The 21,723-nt window shown below is 45.6% G+C and overlaps 1 protein-coding gene and 1 long non-coding RNA gene across 2 annotated transcripts in view; one reads left to right on the top strand and one right to left on the bottom strand.

The window, feature by feature from the left end:
* cacna1c (calcium channel, voltage-dependent, L type, alpha 1C subunit) overlaps window positions 1-21,723 on the top strand; it is a 91,031-nt gene that overhangs the window by 57,717 nt on the left and 11,591 nt on the right. Inside the window, 27 exon segments of the mRNA XM_086022624.1 lie at window positions 828-980; window positions 1,862-2,061; window positions 2,591-2,694; window positions 6,697-6,784; window positions 6,903-6,987; window positions 8,720-8,810; window positions 10,394-10,420; window positions 11,230-11,390; window positions 11,665-11,738; window positions 11,830-11,981; window positions 12,317-12,518; window positions 12,601-12,721; window positions 13,023-13,137; window positions 13,239-13,356; window positions 14,060-14,129; window positions 14,215-14,347; window positions 14,442-14,571; window positions 14,926-14,985; window positions 15,403-15,509; window positions 17,788-17,875; window positions 18,442-18,549; window positions 18,629-18,681; window positions 18,760-18,906; window positions 19,002-19,203; window positions 19,967-20,125; window positions 20,209-20,319; window positions 21,286-21,369. Coding sequence (XP_085878750.1) covers window positions 828-980; window positions 1,862-2,061; window positions 2,591-2,694; window positions 6,697-6,784; window positions 6,903-6,987; window positions 8,720-8,810; window positions 10,394-10,420; window positions 11,230-11,390; window positions 11,665-11,738; window positions 11,830-11,981; window positions 12,317-12,518; window positions 12,601-12,721; window positions 13,023-13,137; window positions 13,239-13,356; window positions 14,060-14,129; window positions 14,215-14,347; window positions 14,442-14,571; window positions 14,926-14,985; window positions 15,403-15,509; window positions 17,788-17,875; window positions 18,442-18,549; window positions 18,629-18,681; window positions 18,760-18,906; window positions 19,002-19,203; window positions 19,967-20,125; window positions 20,209-20,319; window positions 21,286-21,369 — 3,143 coding nt within the window.
* Window positions 12,396-15,150, bottom strand: LOC147126591 (uncharacterized). The gene is made up of 3 exons (XR_015084785.1): window positions 14,491-15,150; window positions 12,821-13,169; window positions 12,396-12,740 (listed from the first exon to the last, which is right to left on the bottom strand). It is a non-coding gene; the product is annotated as an uncharacterized LOC147126591 (long non-coding RNA).

The following is a 21,723-nucleotide window of genomic DNA, read 5'->3' as shown; positions in this document are numbered from 1 at the left end:
ATGGTGACCCTGTTCTCATGAGAATTTCCAAGGATTTTAACCGTAGAAAAGCAATGTGGGTAGTACAAAATGGTGTGTGTATGTGTGTTATGGCAAAAGAGCTTGTTTTCATCTCCATGGATGGATTACTCTTTCAAAAAAAAAAAAAAAAGTATAGGCCTACATTTAGTGCAAATAAAAGTGCATATCCAGCAATATTTTGGGCTTTTTTTGTACAAAAAATGTCTTTTGTATATATATATTGCTTTTTCATTCTCAGTGACTAAAATTAAGAGAATATTTAAAACAGCCACACTTTTGTTACTTAGATCTTAAAGAGACAGTCAACCCCAACATTTTCTGTGTTATTGTAAAAAAAAAACATTTTTGGATTGACTTCCCCTTTAATGCTTAAAGGGATACTTTACTCATTTTGCCATAATGAATTTGATAACTTCATTATTTTTCATCTAAAATTAACACCTTTAAAGGGGGGGAAATCAACCCAAACATATTTTTTTCTAAATGTTCCCAGAAGGCCTGCTTAGTTGAAACACGGCATTCTGATTAAAATTCCGTTTGTAGAATATGAGTTAAGCAGCATAATCCACCCATTTTTAGCCATCTCTGGGGGCGGCCATTTTATCTTCTGTCGACTGAAAATGGCATCACCACGCATTAAAAACGCATTTCGCCACTGTGGACCGAAAATGACGCCACATGTACTTGCGAGCGTCAAGCGTACCCACTAAATTGTCCCGCTAAACTTCGGATTTACACATCATGATCTAAATCTTATTCGACACATTCCGAGTGTTCACGGTGTCTCGTGTGTGTGTACCTGCCAGGTTTACAGGTAGTGTTGAATTCCATCATCAAAGCCATGGTCCCCCTGCTCCACATTGCCCTGCTGGTCCTCTTCGTCATCATCATCTACGCCATCATCGGCCTGGAGCTCTTCATGGGCAAGATGCACAAGACCTGCTATCACGAGCACGCAGGTACGCCAGCCACGTTCACTCGACGAAGCGCCATCGATTAGAACGTCATTAACACCGTCCAGTGTTTGACTGCAGCGGGACGCCAACAAGGCGGGGAGAAAATGGCACGCACACTTAAAGCAATCATGCGCATTAAATATTGAACCGTCGTTTATGTTGGTGAGTATGAAGGATTTTTAGCAATAATTGCTACAGCGCTCACCGTAAATGATTGAACCAATTTTCAATAAAGGCCCCCAGGTGTAAATGGACTTGAGTGTTGCGATGGTGATGTTATAGGTCCCCTGAGAGGCATTAGCGCTCCTCTGGGTAAGTGCCAGCGGAATACTCTGCCGCCGTATACATCGAGGCCCGGAGAGAGCTTGTTTTGTAAAATTAGCGCAGCGCTGTTTCACATTTTTACTGACACCGCTATTGATTATATACATTTAAACCTTAAAGCCGTCTTTCGGTCTCATTATTTTCGACGCGGCATTGCAAAATGGGACAGATCTGTACATCTGCTGTCATTTCCTTGCTTGTAGGTCCGTTTTATTTCTCCCAAGTGGCGACGCTCTGGAGTTTGAAGGCATTGAAAGCATAAGGATGAACATTAGATACGACGAATGCGTATTAAATCATGAAAATAACATTTTGTTTGGCTCTCATTAAATTGTCGCACCCTGTGTTTCACTGTAAATTTTATTCTATGCCATGTGATGATAAAAAAAAATGCTCCGTTTGACAAGAGTAACTGCTGTTGTTAACTGTTGTACTTAAAAAAAAAATAAAAATTACGACAAAGATGTTCGCTTTACTTCCCCCCTTTAATCACATTAAACGTGCGAGATATTAGTGCAACAAGCTCGCAGACGCACCTGGGAATGTGTTGCTCCCCTCAGGCACGATAGCGGAGGAAAAACCGGCGCCGTGCGCACCCGACTTGGCGTACGGGCGACACTGTAACCACAACGGGACCGAGTGCAAAATGGGCTGGGAGGGCCCCAACGACGGCATCACCAACTTTGACAATTTCGCCTTCGCCATGTTGACCGTGTTCCAGTGCATCACCATGGAGGGCTGGACGGACGTGCTGTACTGGGTGAGCCGGGCACCGCGTCACCGTGTATATGGGGCATTTTCATAGAATCACATCAAGAACGGTAAAGACACACAAAAGTTCTAAATGAGCAATTTTCTTATGCCTGTGCAAATGTCTCCCATTCCGAAACTACTAAACTTGATTGCGTGTTTTTTTTTTTCTTTTAATCATGATTGAAAAATTCTATGAGAATGACCCGTATATGCGTATAAGGACGGCATTAATCTCACCGTGCGTATTGGACCCACCTATGACTTATAACTGGGGTCATAGGAGTTACTGTTCAGGTGTGCGTGTTGTTATGTACATGTAATGGGACGCTTCCAATCGGCACCCCCTCTGCTCTGCTAGCGCACAGTTGCTTCCATCTTGTGCACATAAATTGTACTCATCACAAATTCTCTTCATAACAAGCACCCCCTCAGTGTTTCCGCCGACTGCTCTTTCCCGTTTGAACGTCCACGCTGGCCTTAGCACGGCAGATATTTCTATTAACCCTCTTCCTCCTCTCTATCTGTCCATCTCTCAGATGCAGGATGCTATGGGCTATGAGCTGCCGTGGGTCTATTTTGTCTCTCTCGTCATCTTCGGCTCCTTTTTCGTCCTCAATCTCGTTCTGGGGGTGTTGAGTGGGTAAGCGCTTCTGCTTTGTTGTCCTGTGTGTGCGTGCGCGTTGTAGATGAAGCAGCGTGCGGTGCAGCCAGACTCCCACCGACAAACATTTTGAGAGCACCGCCTCCTCATCTCCTTTGTTGAAGTGGCACTGCGTGAATGTGCAAGTCTTCCACTTGGCGCAGGCGTAGCGTCCCGAGACTTCTGTCCGTTTACTTTCGGCATACTACCGTAAATTCGCCCAAATAACATGTCAAAGCCGCGTCGTCGCTGTTGTGGAGAAAGCCACAACAAGTGTAATTGTCGTCATCCATCATAAAAGAACATGACGCAGCCCTAAACTATTGATGGATATTCCAAGTCAAGCAACTTTATTACTTATGGAGCGACACACACACACACACACACACACACTCTTACATATGAATCAAGCAGTAGCGTAGCCATCTGTTATGTTCATGTCATTTGAAGATGCCGTCACTGCTTATGATGGACAGATGGGCACGCACACACGGGCATCCAAGCTTCCGACCAGCTCCATATCTGTGCGTGCGTGCGTGCGTAGTCTGTTCCACTTTGGAGTCAGCGCGGTACAGTTCATGTCAGGTTAAGTCAGCCCCCCCCCCCCCCACGAAAGCGCCAAAAACGTGTTTTGTATAAGTGCTCGTCCGGCAGGTGACCCGGGTTGCTTTGCCGAGTACAAGCGGCAGCCGGCCCGTCGGGACACGTCGGGGTTTAAATAATTTACCCCCTGGGTCAGCTGTGGAGGTGGAACACGGAAAAACTTGCACAACAGGCGGGTAAAAAAATAAAATGATGCATGATAAATTATTGCCACTTCCAGTTGAAGTTTGCCGTCAAACTGAAAGAGAATGCACTAGCTTAATGCTAACACATAACGGAAAACACCATCGACAGGCTCACACATAGCATTGGTGTTGCGGTGTCATAACCTTTTAAGCCTTGGATATTTGAACATGATAGATTCTACCAATACTCGCAGGCATATGTTATTTATCCTCTGAAAAGAATGACTATTACTACTACTACTTTAACTGAAGTGAAGCAAAAAATTGGCACTAACTGTTTCATTCATTTACATCATATTTAATCACGCCGCGACGGTATTTTTTTGATTGACTTTTTTGGAGGAGCCTGGAGCAAATTGTCATTTCAGAATTCAGATACGTCATGCAACAAAATACGCATATCTCAAGGCAGCACTCTACCTTGATCCAAATATCTTGAAATTCAGAAAAAAAAAAAAAAAAAAAAGAGATCAAGTGATGGATTGAGGACTGCAGTAATGTTAGGTCCAGGGGAGTCTTGCTGCACAATGTCTGACTATAATGCCTTCTCTCTTGAGTAATTAATTAAGCGGGCAATTAGCTGATTTGAGGTTGAACCTCCAGCTCGCCCTCCCTCTCCTGAAAGGCGCCCCGCTCCCGTCGCTCGCCGCAATTCTAAAACCGTCCGCCTCGTGTCGTCCATGAATTCATGAAGCGCGGCTGGCCAAACGATGAGGATGCCGCACGGGTCACGCATCCCAAGCAATTACCGAGGATTTAGCCCCTCCCCCTTTCCATTCCTTCTAACCCCCCCCCCCCCATCTCTCCCCCAGGTGAATGATGCAGTAGGGTACAAGTGGCCATGGGTGTATTTTGTCACCTTAATCATCATTGGATCCTTCTTTGTGCTTAACTTGGTTCTGGGGGTTTTGAGCGGGTAAGGGCAGGGTCCCCAGATCACTTCAGACTAACCTCTCCTTTTCATGCTTAGTCTTTAAAATGAGTGTCATGCCTCAAGGGAACTTTTTGGAGTCTTCCTTCTTCTTAGCGTGCAGTCAATTCAATGCTTGTTTTATAGGTACACTGCGCAGCTCATATTCCACCCGGCGATGTTTAATTCCAAAGTCCCCGCTTGAGCATGTATGTTTCGGTTATTCTCCTTGCAGCCAACTGCGGTGAAATCATACTTAGGCATCTGCCTTTTCAAGTCCGACAACTTTCCGGGTATTAACTCGAACTCCTCCGATGTCACTTTGCTGCCTTTTTGGAATGACGTGACGCGGTGAGCGGGGCAGCGCTGTCGCCGTCATTTCAGATGAACGGAGACGTGAGCATTGGATAAACATTTGGACTCCCGGAGGACTTGCTGGGATGAAGATGCTGGAAATCGGAGTCGTTCAGATCTTTTGGGATTGCGAAAAAACAAAAAAAAAGGAAATCTTCAAATTCTTGTGGATTTCAACCCAAACATATTTTTTTTCAAGAATGTGTTCCCAGCAGGCCCACTAGTTGAAACACGGCATTCCGATTAATTTTGCGTTTGTGGAACATAAATTAAGCAGCAAAAGGCACTCATATTAGCCATCTCTGAGGGCGGCCATTTTGTCACTTCTTTCGACTGAAAATGACATCACAACTGCTCACAACGACCAATCACGGCTGACCTGGTTTCTGAATCCGAGCCCTGATTGGTCGTTGTGAGCACTTGTGATGTCATTTTCAGTCGACAGAAGACAAAATGGCCGCCCCCAGAGATGGCTAAAAACGAGTGGATTAACTCTTATTCCACAAACGCGATATTTATCAGAATGCCCTTTTTCAACTAGTGGGCTGGCATAGAACATATTCTTGGGAAAAAAAAATGTTTGCGTTGACTCCTCATCAAACTGTTCACTTCAAAATAAACAAATGCTAAATGCTAAAGTATGTTTGTTAAACTGCAGGCATTGAGCCAAAGTGACGCCGAGCATAAGGCTATCATTTGCTCGCTAATATTTGGCAAATGTCGCCATTGCTTCACTTTCAAACCAAGCGCCTAAACCAGTGATTGATTTTGAATGCATTAAACGATGAAAAATGGATGCCTCCGACCGATCTTCCTCTTACTCAGGATGAGTACGCCAGCAGCGTTGTAGCGGGAGAAAAAACGGAAAGAAATAATAAAAGTCTATTTGGCACAAACAGCTCGGGGCGGCTTGGCTGTCGGACTCTTTGTCGGACTTGTGACTAATGATGCCGTTAACACACTACACAGCCTGACCTTTTCCCAACTGCTTCATCCGCACTGTGTTCGAGGAAGGGGGAGAGCGGCGGCGGGTGGGTGGGTGGTGGAGGGGTTCGGGGGCAGCCTTAGACTGGCGTGATAATTTATGGCTAACCAGGAATCGGAGTGAGGCGGCAACACGTTGTTTGAAATAGAAACGACAAAGAAGCCGCGACTGGCCAGGGACCCGCGCGATGAGTCGGCAAACAGACGCCGATGACTTTGGTGGTGCGCGGGCAAAAAAAGCACATTGTAGGGGGCCATTTTTGTTTTGCAAGGTGCAACTTTTTGTGATGTACCATACAGGGTTTACAAGAACCCCTCTGTGCCGTTAAGGTTCAACTTTTTGGTTTATTTTTCGGGGTTACGAACAAGTTTTTGACCCTTGTGACTGCCTGACGAAAACAGACCAGCAATGGGCAATTTTACGCACTTCAAACGAACTGTCAACGGTTCTTGCGTACGTTTGTGCTTTTCGGCTCGTCAGTTCCCGCAGTGCACTCCAACATTTTTTCCCGCCATAAGGTTGTCAATCGTTGTCGTTTTGAAGGGTTTTGAAGTTGAAGTATGGCAGTGAATTGACGTCGTTGACACGAAACCTTGTTAGTTCTCTCTTTCTCTGTGTTGGGGGAATTTCCGTCAATTTTGTTCTTCCCTCATGGAGATGAACCGGCGGCAGTACTAAGAGGTGATGACTGCCAACTAGTGGTTACCTAAATGCTATTTGCAGACTGCTAACTGCGCCATGAGTTTATTTGCGACGTGAACAAATAAAAGGGCAAGTGTTCTATCCAGCGTTTACGCAACTAACACTCTGTAGCTCTTTCCTTTGACAGGTTTTTCCCTCCTTCCACCTTTCAGAGGCACATCATCCAAATGCGTGTTGATTTGAACGAGACTTTCACCCCCGCGTTTGTTTCCCCTGTCTCTCGCCCTCTGTGGTGTGCATCCCGGCGCCTTCCTCGCTCCCAGGGAGTTTTCCAAGGAGAGGGAGAAGGCCAAGGCACGCGGCGACTTCCAGAAACTCCGAGAAAAACAGCAGCTGGAGGAGGATCTCAAGGTAGGGCTGCGGTTTGGCTGGCGCGCAACATGGACAAGAGTTTTGGAACGCTTCAATGGTGCTGCGAAGACGCGTAAAGATTTCTTTGAATGCTCTGCGTGCTTGCGTGCGAATGTAGGGCTACTTGGACTGGATCACTCAGGCGGAAGACATCGACCCGGAGAATGAAGAGGAGGGTCTGGATGACGACAAACCCAGAAACTGTGAGTCCATGCGCCTTTTGCGTCAGATTCCCTTCCCCGTCCATCCCGCCGTCCGTCCGTCCGTCCCTCCTCCTGCGCTCCGAGGCTCAGGTCTTTGGGGCTTACTCCAACAATAGCTATTAAACTAGTTCAGAGCAGCGCTGAGGTGGAGCCACCGGATTTTGCAAGGTTTTCCGCCTCGGGAGGGACCGCCGGGGAGCCGTTGACACGTGTCGAGGCCTTATGTGGAACGTATCCTCATCCGAGCCGCGTTGTCTAATCAAGGCGACTCGGCGTTTATTATGAGAAGAAACTCCGATGCGCTTTTCTTGACGGCAGTCCAGTCCCATTCCAGGAGCGCCGCGGTCGTTCTTTTTTTTTTTTTTCTTTTTTTTTTTCAAGCAGCGGATGTCTTATTTTTACCCGCGCGGGGCATTAAAATTCACACGCAGCGTCCGACTCCGGAGGGTTTTCACAATAAGCGTTTGAGGTGACAGTTGGAGGGGAGCTGGAGCGCCTTCCTGCCGGCAGCCAAAGACTGACAGAAGCAATAAAAAGCAATGTATCACTTGATAACAGTCTCATCCCCCATCCCCCCCCCCCCCCCCCCCCCAGTTTCCATCAATGCCTCTCCACGCACCACCACCATGGAAGCGTCCTTCAACAACCCTCCCACCCCCCTCTCTCTCTCTCTATCTCTTTCTCTCCAATGCCACTCAAGTATCCCTCGCTCTTTTTTTTTTTTTTTTTTTCCACCCCCTAACCATCTCCTGTTGGCTGCCGTCCCGTTCTCCGCATTCTCTCGCTTACACACTTCTCAAAAAAATGACCGATGTATGCCGCGCCACTTTTCGGGCAGCCTGTAAACGACACAGAACGACCGACTGACCGACAAGTTTGGTTGTCAAGACAGAGACGTAAAACAAGACAATAGACGCGCCACGTTTGAAAGTCTGCAATTTGCAGCTTTTAATATCCCCGAGAGCTGTGAAATAACAAAAGAGGCTTCTGCTCGGCTTAGAAATCCAACCCTATTAGCTGTTGCGTGGCTCGTGTCCCCAAAGCTGCGCAGCGGTAAATAGCGCAAGTATGTCAACATTGTAAGGTGTGATTACTTTAGGCACACAATCGTACACAGCGGGGATGCTTTTATTTATTCGGGGATGCATGTTGAACAGTGTCTTTGCTCAAGTGTTTTCATGATTTGTTTTTTCTTTGTAGAACAGCTTTTTTTCCCACAATATCTAATTGAATTGAAAAAAAAAAAAAAAACTCAAAATATGCCCATTTGCCAATCAAATGATAAATTTTTCATCACGGCAACCGTGAACCTTAAATACATCATTACCATACCCACTGGGGCGCAATCGATTTATCAATTTTCAAACATCAAACATTCCACCCCAAAAAAATCGAAAAAAAAACCCCCCAAAAGTTTATTTTTTTGCCCATTTTTCTCTCGCTTATAGTTACTCAATAACTAAAGGACATAGTATTGTAAAACCGTTAAATGTTCTACCTTAATTCATATCAATATTGTTGTAAGTGTTAAGGGATTTTTTCAATTAATCAGCCGATTAATCGATTACTCTGCCAAATATTGTAATCAGCCTAAAAAAAAAATCCATATCGGTCAGAGCCTAATGTCCACTTTTTATGACATTTTTCTTTTTGTGCTGTGATATTTTCTTTTCTAATGTAAAATTGTGTTACTTGACTGTCTTTTTTTCTTTTTGTTCCTGCGTCTCTTCAGTGAGCATGCCGGCCAGCGAGAATGAATCGGTCAACACGGACAACGCGCCCGGAGGCGATGTGGAGGGAGAGACCTGCTGCACCCGGCTAGCGTAAGTACCCTCGCGCTTTCCCAGACCGCACCTGAATCTTTTCCTTTAACCGTGTCTCCGGATGAGCCAGCAAACTGTCAAAAGGAGCCCATCGCATTAATCTCATAGCGACCAAGGACAACGTTTCTCGTTGCAGGTGTGCCAAACCGTAAACTAGCAGGGTATCAATCATCTCATCACGTAGTAAAAAGAGCATTTATTGCTCACCCCCCCCCCACCCCCATCCCCCCCCCCCCTGGTTCTGATCGACTGTCTTTTGTGTGAATCGGCTCAAGTGCTTCCCCGCTCACCCGGCGGCTGACTCACTGGCTCTCCCGTTCGTTTACGACCGGAACCGAACGGGCGCTTTCTTGCTTCCGGCCCGGCCGGCCCGCCCGCGCCGCACGGCAAAAGCCGCCGAGTCGGCGCAGCCGCGCACTCTCTCCGACCGGAGGGCTCGTGGGATCCACAGCACGCTGTTGTTTATTCATTCTCCTCTCCGCCTGTCCATCTGTTACTTTGTCTTTGTTTGGCTGTTTGTGGGTATTTGTCCGAGCCAAAAATGACAACAACGACAACAAAAACATGATAAAATACCACTTAGTAGTGTAAACATGAATAGAAAAGCATAAAAGCAACATTGGAGCCATTTATCCGTCTCATCTCCATGGAGACGCTCTGATTCCATCTACGTTTGTGGAATGTGAGTTAAGAAGCAAAAGCTACACGTTTTTATCCATCTCAGGGGGCGGCCATTTTGTCACTCGCTGTCGACGGAAAATGACATCACACTTGCTCAGGTAACAACCAATCACGGCTCAGCTTAACAAAACAGGCGAGCGGTGATTGGTTGTTAACCCATTTTGTTCCACTGTACCGTATTTAATGTCTCTGTACTCATGATCCTTCTCCAATTCTATCCAATTCTGAGACGGCTCCCAGAGCTCTTTGGTGTATAGACACTCGCAAAATAAATGTTCCCAAAGTCGCCGATATACTTACTAAATACCACCTTGACGTATTTCATGAGCACTCATTTCTTTAGTGCACTAATTTAATAGAATTTTTAAAGATGAGGAAAATAAAAAAGGCGGTAGGGCACTTATATACGTGTATTTTGAACGAAACTGCACCGCTGTTTGCGCAGTCTTTATATAGGTATCCAGCCTTAGTTTGCGATCAAAGATGGCCGACCTTTTGCGCATGCGCGACTTATATCGTGCCGGGGACACAGATAGTGCCTTGACAGTTCACGCTACTCACCACTAGGGGGGGCGGTAATGCACCTGAAAAGTTTCTTGCCAACCGCCATGGTTCTCTTCTTTCTTTGTCCTCAGTCCTCTGTTCATATCGATGTTGTTCCGGTGGCAAACAATCAAATCATATTTGGCCAAAACGTTATTCGGAACATTGGTGTTTATTCAGGAAAAATGCACGTTTATTACTTGCGTTGTTTCATTGACTGGTTGCCACTTGTTCTGTGTTCTCACGGGGCGATTTGACCAAAATCCAATAAGGTTCCATCTCAAATCACCCTCCGTGTTGTGTCTATATGTGTGTTTGTGCGTCTGTGTGTATAATCCATTTTGTTCTCTGTGTTCCAGAAATAGGATCTCCAAATCCAAGTTCAGGTTAGTACATGTTGTTTGCCATTGTCTCCGCTCCGCTCACCTGCTCCCAACAATGTGTGTGTGCGTGCGTGCGTGCGTGTGTGTGTGTGCGTGACAAATAAAGACGCTTCTGAAACTCCTTAATCCTACAAAAATGGCGCCTCGTGGTGTAAGCGCATGTCGTCTTGTGGAATTGTGTCCGGCGTGACGTTCCCTCTCCACATCCCAGCACGAAAGCTCACAAACAGACGGAAGAATGATCCCCCCCCCCCCCCCCCAGCCCCCCCACCCCCAGTTTGCGTGTTATAAAAGGACGCCTCTGAGCCAGGGGAAGAAGGTCAAACACAAATAATGGATGGAAAGAAAACAATAATAAAAAGCGGTGCTGGTTGCCAGTGTTGGGGAGACTTAAGACTTTTGGTTTCTTTGAGTTATATCGACAAAAGTAGTTATATGTTGGCCCCCCGTTGGGTTGCACGCCGTTAAATTGAAACGGCGCCTTTCTAAACAGAGCATTGCATTTTGTAATATTGGATGTCATTAGAGTTGAATCACCGCAAACATTTTTAATGTCCAATTTAATGTGCAATTATCTGCAGAGCAAAATAAATCATTTGGACAATGAGATGAGAGACTTCTCTTCAATATTACCCACTTGAAATTTGAACCTTCTGTCGTGTCCTAATCGCCTTTTCTCGGGCGCGAAGGACGCACTTTTTTTTTTTTTTTTTCTCCACAGCTCTGCTCCCAAACAACGGGCGAGAGGGGGATTCCATCAACACTTTTATTGACTTTGTCTCTATTTTTGTGTCCGTCTTTTGTCCATTCAGTCGCTACTCTCGCAGGTGGAACAGGCTGTGCAGGCGCAAGTGTCGGGCGGCCGTCAAATCGCAGGTTTTCTATTGGCTGGTCATCTTCTTGGTTTTCCTCAACACTCTGACCATCGCCTCGGAACATCACCAGCAGCCGCAGTGGTTAACGGACGTACAAGGTCCCGCATTTCATTTGCAGTTGGTCCCAAAAGTGGCTATACGCTGCCTTTTTTTCCCACACTGAAAAAAAACGTTTGGGGAATAAATTGGAAAACTTTTTCGATTTTTATTTTTTTTTTTGTTTGCTTTTTTTTTTACAGTCTATTTTGTGTCAGTTATCATGTTGACGATATTTAGAAGAAAGTGCATACTGCATAGCGGCTTTTGGGACATCCTGTCGTTCTTTTGGCTTGACAACACATTTTAGTTACTAACTTCTTTCGCGCCCCTCAGACATTGCCAACAAGGTGTTACTAGCACTCTTCACTGGTGAAATGCTCTTGAAGATGTACAGCCTGGGCCTTCAGGTACAAGAACTCCAAGAGTGCAAATTGAATTGAAAGGAGCGGCTGAAACATTGCAAGCGAATGCATCGATGTCGGGTTTTCCCCTCCTCAGGCGTACTTCGTCTCGCTTTTCAACCGCTTCGACAGCTTTGTCGTATGCGGCGGGATTCTGGAGACCATCCTGGTGGAAACCAAGATCATGTCGCCTCTCGGCATCTCCGTGCTGCGTTGTGTACGCTTGCTGCGAATCTTCAAAATAACCAGGTCGAATGATTATTATTGTTGTTATCATTTTCTAGGGATGTAGCGATTCATCGGAAAAAGCGATTTAAAATCGATTCGCCCTGATTGAGCGATGAATCGATTCGATTCATCGAAAATCGGGATGGTTAAAGTCATCTAGAAAAGGATGTCTTGAATCGGAACCACACTAGTGCACAGAGACGAGCATGGTAGCAATTTTTAAAAAATTGAATCGAAAATCGGAAACTGAAAATCGAATCGAATCTGGGCTTGAGTGAATCGTTACATCCCTATTATTTTCCAGCTTTGCAGCACACAAGCGACTGAATTCACTTTTTTGTCTTTGTCGCGTCCAGATACTGGAACTCGCTTTCCAACCTGGTGGCCTCCTTGCTGAACTCGGTGCGCTCCATCGCCTCCCTGCTGCTCCTGCTCTTCCTCTTCATCATCATCTTCTCCCTGCTGGGCATGCAGCTCTTTGGCGGCAAGTTCAACTTCGAGGAGACCCGGCGGAGCACCTTTGACAACTTCCCCCAGTCGCTGCTCACCGTCTTCCAGGTAACCGATCCAAAGCGTCGTCTGGAAAAGCCTTTCCAACCCGAGTGAACTTGCCACCCTTTCGCCGATGGTTATTCGCCAGATCTTAACCGGTGAAGACTGGAACTCGGTGATGTACGACGGGATCATGGCATACGGTGGGCCCTCTTTCCCCGGCATGCTGGTCTGCATCTACTTCATCATCCTCTTCATCTGCGGGAACTGTATCCTGCCGGCGTAGTGCTGAGAAATTGAAAAGAGTTTCCTCACGGGCAAATTGCGTTGGGGGAAAAATGGCTCGTAATGTTCATAAATTGTCGTACCTCAACGTAATACCCGTCGTGATTTTTCGAGCAAGCCGGCAGTTTTTACATACGGATGCTCTTGGGCCGCAGCGAGCCGCTCATACAAATCCGGCGGCGCGCCCTTCAGGCGAGGGGGAGTCGCATTAAAGGTCACGTCCACGGGGATTGATGATGATGCGACGGTTCAGCAGCAACCTTAACATCAACCCCCCGTGACCAGATATCCTACTCAACGTCTTCTTGGCCATCGCCGTGGACAATCTGGCCGACGCGGAGAGCCTGACCTCCGCCCAGAAAGAGGAAGAGGAGGAGAAGGAGAGGAAGAAACTGGCCAGGTAGAATCGGCGTCCGCCGCACTTGTCGAGAACTGGGAGAGAGCGACAGAGACGAACTTAGAGGTTTGGCGTCCTCCTTTATTTATTTATTTTTTCCCCAGGCTGGGCACACCTGACAAGAGGCACAACAACGAGAAGCCTCCACTGGAGGAGGAGAAGAGGGAGAAAATCGAGCTGAAGTCCATCACTTCGGATGGCGAGAGCAACACTGCCACAAAGGTACGCACAATGAGTAACATATATCACTTTTTTTTTTTTTCATTTTCAATCAGTATTATGTCCAAAATGCTTTTGGTTACGTTTTTCATAGTTTTAGTTGGGGCTGCTCGATTATGGGGCAAAATATCAATCGTGTTTATTTTGGTAATAACTGGTATGACGATTATTCAAACGATTATTTATTTTTTGGGACCAAACAAGAAAATATTTCAATGTAAAAAATATAAAGACAAATAAATCTAAGTAAATTCCTTTTGGGCCAATTTTTAAAAAATGAAATTTGTGATAAAATTTTTAAAAAGGTGGAACTATATAAATTCAACTATGATTTCCTTGTGTAAACAAATGCACTGTTGGATATAAATATTAATAATCGTTTTTTACGATTATGCCAATTTTGTAATCGTGGAGTGTAATAATCATAATTTTGATTAATTTCACAGCCCTAGTTTTAGTATTTGGTTTAGTTTTTTTATACTGTATGTCATAGCTGTCCTGTGAAAAACACGTATGTGCATTTTTTTTTTTTTTTCGTGGATGGGGTTTCCGCATTACAGATCAACATGATTTTTTTTTATTACTCCATAGGACATACGTGATTTTCACAGGACAGCGGCGATATGAGGCATTTGTCAAGCGCGAGATAAAAGCTGACAATAAGTATCGTGTAATAAAGTGATCTACGATTTTTTTTCGCGGGCAGATCAACATGGATGATTACTGCGGCGACGAAAGTGAAGAGAAGAATCCATACCCTGCAAATGATTACATCGGTAACACCCTCTCGTGCACTTGATTGGGAACTTTAGTGAAGTAGCTTCAGTCTGCTCGATTGTTATTTGTTTTTTTTTTTGCTAGGCGATGAAGACGACGAGGAACCGGACGTGCCGGTGGGTCCGAGGCCGCGGCCGCTTTCCGACATCCAGCTTAAGGAGAAGGCCGTTCCCATGCCCAAAGCCCGAGCCTTTTTCGTCTTCAGCCACACCAACAAGTAATCCATCCTCACGTCGTCTTTCCTTCGGCTTTACAGAACAGCTGTTAAAATGCTCCGTTGTGTGTTTTTTTTTTTTTTTTTTTTTTTTCAGATTCAGGGTTCTGTGCCATAAAATCGTCAACCACAACATCTTCACCAACCTCATCCTCTTCTTCATCCTGCTCAGCAGCATCAGTCTGGCGGCGGAGGACCCGGTCAAGAACGACTCCTTCCGAAATGAGGTGCCTTTTATCCGCTTCACGTAAAAAAAATAAAATAAAATAAAAATAAAAAATGTTCACACGCTTCCGGGAGGAAGTTTATTGTGGCTACTCATTTCCTCCTTGACTACTGTACAACCGTGTTAACTTATAAAAGGCCTGTTAAGCTTTATTGGCTGGATTTCCTTTTTAAAGTCATGATGCTGAGTTGGCGCCAAAAATGTGCTCTTCTCGCAAAGAAAAAAAAAGGAAAAAAATAAATCCGGACCATGCAAGTGTTATTTTCCACCCTATTTAAATGCCTTTCACTCCGCTTTGATGCCTTATGTGCGATAATGTTGTGATTAGTTCCACCCCAAAACGCTTCTTTTGCAGATCCTGGGCTATGCAGACCACGTCTTCACGGGGCTTTTCACCATCGAGATTATTCTCAAGGTATACAGACTCTACCTTTCGTCCGTTTTACATTTTAAAAGTGTGTTTAATGGGTGGGGCCTGACTGCACTTTTTTTTTCTTTTTTCTTTTTATAGTCCTAATGGGCCATTGCGCAACAGAAAATATTTTGCAATCCAGCAAAACAGCTTTTTTTTTTTTTTTTTTTTTTTTAAGTGCTCCGGTCGCTAAGAGTTTAGTCTGAAAAGCAGAAAGGCAAATTCATCGAACATGTTATTGTCAATAAAAAAAAAAAAAATTGGGCTTAACTTCCCGTTTAACAGAGTCCCATTTGAGGTTGAATACGCGCAGCATTGATCGTTTCTAAAAAAAATCAACCATCAATCAGCTTGGACGTTTGAAAAGACGACTATTTCAACTGGCTAGCTTGTCTTTCAATGTCTCCTCCCCAACTCCAGATGACAGCCTACGGCGCCTTCCTCCATAAAGGCTCTTTCTGCCGGAACTATTTCAACATTCTGGACCTGGTGGTGGTCAGCGTTTCCCTCATCTCCTCCGGGATACAGTGAGTCCAATATTCCGTTGTTTCACGTTGCAAGTCTTTTGTTGGTGTCCCCAAAAATCGATCGCCTGACACTTTTTTGCCGAATTACCACGCCACACCCCCCCCCCCCCCCCCCCCTTCCACCAACCCCCTGCACCGAATCGACGTCACCGAGTCCTCGCCCGCGTTTTTGCCTTCACGGGCCGTTTCGTCGGCCCCGCGGCGACACAAATCAACTTGTCAAATGGCTAAGTAGGCAAATGTTGCGCTTGGTAAATTGCTTCACGCGGCCTCACTCTTCCCTCCAACAACTTTACACTCCATCGCTCGCCCTTAAACACACACACACACACACCCACACACACACACCCTCCCTCCCCCCCCACCCGATGCTCTTTGTTATTAATAAAGATGTCCTTTGCTTCTTACAGCTAATAACTCATTGTAATGCTGTGATATTTCTCATGTTTAATATGCTATGCTATACTCTCTGTTTTAAACCCTTTAATAGACTAGACTTCTCGACGTAAGTCCATATTAGTGCTTGTGGATTTGACCCCAAACACCTTCAAAGTGTCAAAATGTCACTCCCTTGATTTGGTATTTCTATAATTTGGGAGAGTTTAGCCAAAGCAAAAAAAAAAAATGCAAATAAAAAAAAAATAAAAACCCTCTATTGTTAATTGTCCTTTTAAGATGACAATTGTTTTGATCCCAAGTGAATTATCATTATTAAATTCAGCCACTATTGAACTCTCCTGGGCAATAGAAATGGCAGTGGAATGTTCACACTCACTTTGCCTTGTTAAAGAGGGGACTCAACCCAAACATATTTTTTTCAAGAATATGTTCTATCCGGGCCCGCTTTGTTGAAACACGGCATTCTGATTAATATTGCGTTTGTGGAATATAATCCACCCGTTTTTAGCCATCTCAGGGGTGGCCGTTCTGTCACCGCGGTGATGTCATTTTCAGTCGACAGAAGTGACAAAATGGCCGCCCCCAGAGATGGCTGAAAACGGGTGGATTAACTCTTATTCCACAAAGGCAATATTTATCAGAATGCTTTGTTACGACTAGTGCGCTTTCATAGAACATATTCTTCAAAAAAAAAAAAATGTCTTGGTTGACTTCCACTTTAAAGGTAATACGCGTGTGGGATGTCGGTGGACAGTCACAGTCAACCGCACGCATTTCGTCCCGCCGAAGCAGCGAGCGCGGCTTTTAAGTTTTACGGCACCTCAAAGGTGCCGTCATTTGTGTGACGGCGGCGGTACGCCGTGTCCCCGCGGCTACTTTGACTGTGACACGTCAAGCGGCATCATCCCGCGCCACGTGGGCTACCTTTCAACACCTTTCGACTTCCTGTTAGAAGGCGTCACGCACTCCTTTCTTCGACACTCCCGTAGAATGATGCGCTGGCATTTTGGTTATACGTGTGAAGAAGATTGTCGTCTGTAGCTTTTTTTTTTTTAATTTTTTTTTTTTTTGCCATTTTATAGTGAAAGGTCAACCTTTTTTTTTTTTTTTTTTTATTCTTCACACGTTTATGTCCCCCCAAAAAAATCAAAATGTCAACGTATTCATTTAGTTTCGACTTTAGGAGCTTTTGTTTTGGGCACACCCTTTGAACTGACACTTTCCTTCCAGCACACTTTGCTTGCCCTTGTTGGTCTGGGTATATCGTTTAAACGTGTATTAGTGTATGTGTGTGTGTGTGTGTGTGTGTGTGCTTGGTTAATGGTGTGATCCAAGGACTTGTTACTGTGGTGCTCCTAAGAGTCCCAAAACACAAAGCCACAGATTTGTTTGCGTTATTGTTGTGTTCTGATTTTGGACTCAGGCCTAATGATTTATGTTTACGCCACTATTGTTTGGTAGAAATTTGTGACGTTTTCGTGGAAAAAATCAAAGCATCCACTGTATAACAATTGACTGAAACGGTACAGTATGTTGAACCCTCTGTAAGGACGCTTAGTGTGTCTTCAGTGTTTTGTGTGTTTTCCGAGGAGAGGAAGATTCAAGTCACAATTTGTGTTTAAAAGTCTTACAGCGCACATTGCTGTGGAATAAGTGTTTTTTTTTTTTCAATAGTCTGTGTGAAGATGGATGGCGCACAAAAAATCTAACGCAATCTAGAATCCATTGTTTAGTCATAAAAAATCAAATAAAGGTAAAATGGTGAAAGTCGACAACACAGTTGCTACATCCACTTTTTATACCCAGTCTATGAATGTCTTAGCAAAATGAACGTTTTGCATTTTAGCCGCTCTATGGCTAACTTGTATTGGCGTTACAGGTCCAGTGCAATCAACGTGGTGAAGATCCTGCGAGTTCTCCGAGTGCTCCGACCACTGCGGGCCATCAACAGAGCCAAAGGCCTGAAGGTAATCGAGCGCTACACGCGCGTATGAAATAGGGGTGGAACCAACCATCGGCCGGGCCGATTCTCAGCGCCGATATTTGGCGCCGATATTCGGCGCCGATATTCGGCTTTTTAAAAGGCATCTGCCTTTTTTTTTATTTATTTTTATTTTTTTTTAAATCTAATGGTTGATAATAATTACATTAAAAAAATATTTTTTGCTATTGCTTGAAGTGAAATTTTAACGTTTTCATTCAACTTTTGAAGACATGCTGGTGACCCCGGGAGCTCCCTGAACTTTGTTAGAATTTTATAACAAAAATGTCTATTGTCCCCATTTTTTTTTTTTTTTTCAAATCAACATTATGTGAAAAAATGTTCCAAAAAAACATGCTTAAAGGCGTTCCAACAAACTTAAGAGTTGTAATTATTTTCATATTTTGATTGATTAATCGGTTATCGGTCTCCTTGACCACTCATAATCGGTATCGGCCCTGAAAAAAAACCACAAAAAAACCACATCGGTGAATTTATAGTATGAAACTCTTGGGAAACGTGCCGACTGCGCCTGTTCCCTGCCTTCCCCAGCACGTGGTGCAGTGCGTGTTTGTGGCCATCAGGACCATCGGCAACATCGTCATCGTCACCACCTTGCTCCAGTTCATGTTCGCCTGCATCGGGGTGCAGCTCTTCAAGGTAGCGCGGCGGCGAAAGCCGATCGGATTTGCTCCCGCTTCTTTGCCCGCCGTTAATGCCGACATGTACCGGTCTCCAGGGCAAGTTCTTCTTCTGCACGGACAGCTCGAAGCAGACCAAGGCGGAGTGCAGGTAAGCCGCGTTGACGGATCGCAGCCCCCGCCGCGGGACCACGGCGTCAAACGTGCCGTGCGTTGTGCTTACCGTCAGAGGCTCCTACATCAAGTACAAGGACGGCGACGTGGCCAAGCCCGAAAGAGCCCTGAGACAGTGGGAGAACAGCGAGTTCAGCTTTGACGACGTGCTGCAAGGCATGATGGCTCTGTTTGCGGTGTCCACCTTTGAAGGCTGGCCGGGGTGTGTGTCTGAATGCGAAAACACGCACACGCGGTCATACGCGACATGCCCCGGTTTGTTGTCCGTTTCGGCTCATCAACAACCGCCCCCCGCAGGCTCCTGTACCGCGCCATCGACTCTCACACCGAGGACGTGGGTCCCATCTACAACTACCGCGTGGTCATCTCCATCTTCTTCATCATCTACATCATCATCATCGCCTTCTTCATGATGAACATCTTCGTCGGTTTCGTCATCGTCACCTTCCAGGAGCAAGGCGAGCAGGAGTATAAGAACTGCGAGCTGGACAAGAACCAGGTAATGTGGGGATTTTCGGATTTTGGTCACCAAATGGCCTGTTCTATTAAAAATGGATCGTCACCGATGGGGCATTCCCATGTATGGTTGTTGAACGTGAAAATGGAAATACGTTATTTTGAAAGAATTTGATCCTTTTATAGAAATGGAAATATTACTGTAGGGTCCAGCCAGTATGGATTTTGGGGATATTTGGCAGAATCAAAATTCTCATATTTTATTAATGAGCCAATTCATTGAAAAAAACAAAAAATGTTTTTTTGGGGGATATGAATTGAAGGCGCTACATTTGACTTGTTTACAATACTTTGTCCATTTGTGTTTGTTGAATTTAACAACAGAGAGAAAAATGTGAAAAAAAATTGATTTTTTTTTTATTCGTGGGTGTCGAGGGGGGAAAAACGTTTGCGTAGTTACAAGCGGAAGTTTCAAATCCAGCCGGAACTCTTTTTCTGCCAGAACGGGGATTTTGGATGCTAGCCTGAGCTATGAATTTAATATATACAGGGCACAACTGAGTGCAAGTCGTAGGACCAGCCAAACTATTTAAAAAAATAAAAGTGACTTATAATCCGAAAAATACGGTCATTAATTTTACTCATAATAATTTGAACAAACTGGTTATTTCAGAAGTGTGTATGAAACCGGTAGCCCGGCGTATTTACAGCATCAGCCCTCGGGGCGTACCTCTCGTTTTCAAAAGGTCGCTGCCCCCCTGCTCTCGCGCGTTACCTTTTGTACCTCTTTTGTGCCTCCATCACAGCGTCAGTGTGTTGAGTATGCCCTGAAGGCCCGCCCCCTGCGCCGCTACATCCCCAAGAACCCGTACCAGTATAAGGTGTGGTACGTGGTCAACTCCACCTACTTTGAGTACCTGATGTTCACGCTCATCCTTCTCAACACCATCTGTCTGGCCATGCAGGTGAGCCACACAAACACACGAGCTGGTATTTGCATTTCCCCGGGCACCGATCGCACGTTTGTATCCGCATACGCGCCTCGCAGCATCACGGCCAGACGAAGAACTTCAACGACGCTATGAACATCCTCAACATGCTCTTCACCGGGCTCTTCACCGTGGAGATGATCCTCAAGTTGATCGCCTTCAAACCCAGGGTGAGGCCCGCCCCCATCGGCGATTCAGCCGCATATCGAGCGTTGGAGTTGAATACATCGCAAATGAATATCTTCCGGAGAAAAGCATTAAACCCAAAGGAGTGAACCCACCCGATGGTTTTCCCCCCCCGACCGCATTTTTCCCCTTCATCTTTGCCTCCTTTGACAAACCTGAGCCGCCGTGTGTTTTCATCCTGGATACCGTGGCGCCTTGAGTTTGCTTCGTTCCGTGACCACGCTCGTGACGTCAAAACTCATTCCTCAAATCTTCTTTTTCGCACCGACATGAATACTGGTTCTTTGCGGAGGATAAAGACTTGATGCCTCTTTGTACTGTTCCATTATCCGTCTGCGTGTGTTGCGTAAGGGGATAAAACACCTCCGCACGGATGCTACATGCTAGCCGTTAGCCTGGCTGTGGCGTTTCCCATCATTTGTTTCCCATGATTTGTTAGCGTTAGCTAGTGGATTTAAAGGCTACGCTATGTTTCAAAGACACGGGTAACCCTCTTGGTCTCAGTTTGACGGTAAGGTTCAGCTGGGAGTGTCAGTTAAACAGCTTGAAGCCTTTTTGACCGCTTGTACCTGGAAAAAGTCGAGTTGCTCGTATCTCAAGGCGCCGCGGTGCGTTTGAAATATGGCATATGAATGCACGGGCGCTGCACGCCAGGGCCCGACCGATATGGACTCTTTGGAGGGCGGTGGCGAGTGCGACATTTGGCAGGAAGAAAAAAAAAAAAAAAAAAAATGGTGACCGATTAAAAAGAACAACACGTCATTGCACATTCGCGACGGCCGGCGCGTGCAGCATCAAAGCGTTCATATTCGCTCACCGGGTTGTTTTGGCAAAGTGTAACATCTCTGACCCCCTCCTTAACCGTGCTCCGAGGGTGGCGGCAGATGGTGTGTCCCTTCTAACCTTCCTCCCTTCCTCCTCCCCCTCACCCTCCCCCGCCTCCTGTGTAGGGTTACTTTAGTGATCCCTGGAATGTGTTTGATTTCCTCATCGTAATTGGCAGCATAATCGACGTCATTCTCAGTGAAATCAACGTAAGTACTCGCCTCATCCCTCCCTTGCTCTCTCGCTATCGTTCTCCTGTCTTGTTCTCTCGAGCTCCTCCCTCCCTCCCTCCCTCCCTCCTCTTCTCCTCCCCCGTCCTCCCGTGAGTCCGAAAAGGCCTCTCGTTGGATACCAACTTCCGTAAACGCAAGTAAGGCAGGCGCTAACGTAGTCGGGTTATTCGTTTGACGATTAATCGGAATTGGATTGGCTCACACCACTCACACGTGCTGATTTCCTCCTTTTCTAGTTGTTGTTTTTTTTTTTTTTTGTCGCCGTCATCCAATCACGTGCAATTGTGTTTTCTCTGTTTCTGCAGTTTTTTTTTTTAAGTGGCTTTTTTT

This window comes from Filicampus tigris, chromosome 22 (assembly GCF_054856515.1).
Source record: "Filicampus tigris isolate MCC_2025a chromosome 22, RoL_Ftig_1.0, whole genome shotgun sequence".
Lineage (NCBI taxonomy): Eukaryota > Metazoa > Chordata > Actinopteri > Syngnathiformes > Syngnathidae > Filicampus > Filicampus tigris.
Note: the sequence above shows the minus strand (reverse complement) of the source record. Positions and strands in the feature narration are given on the sequence as shown.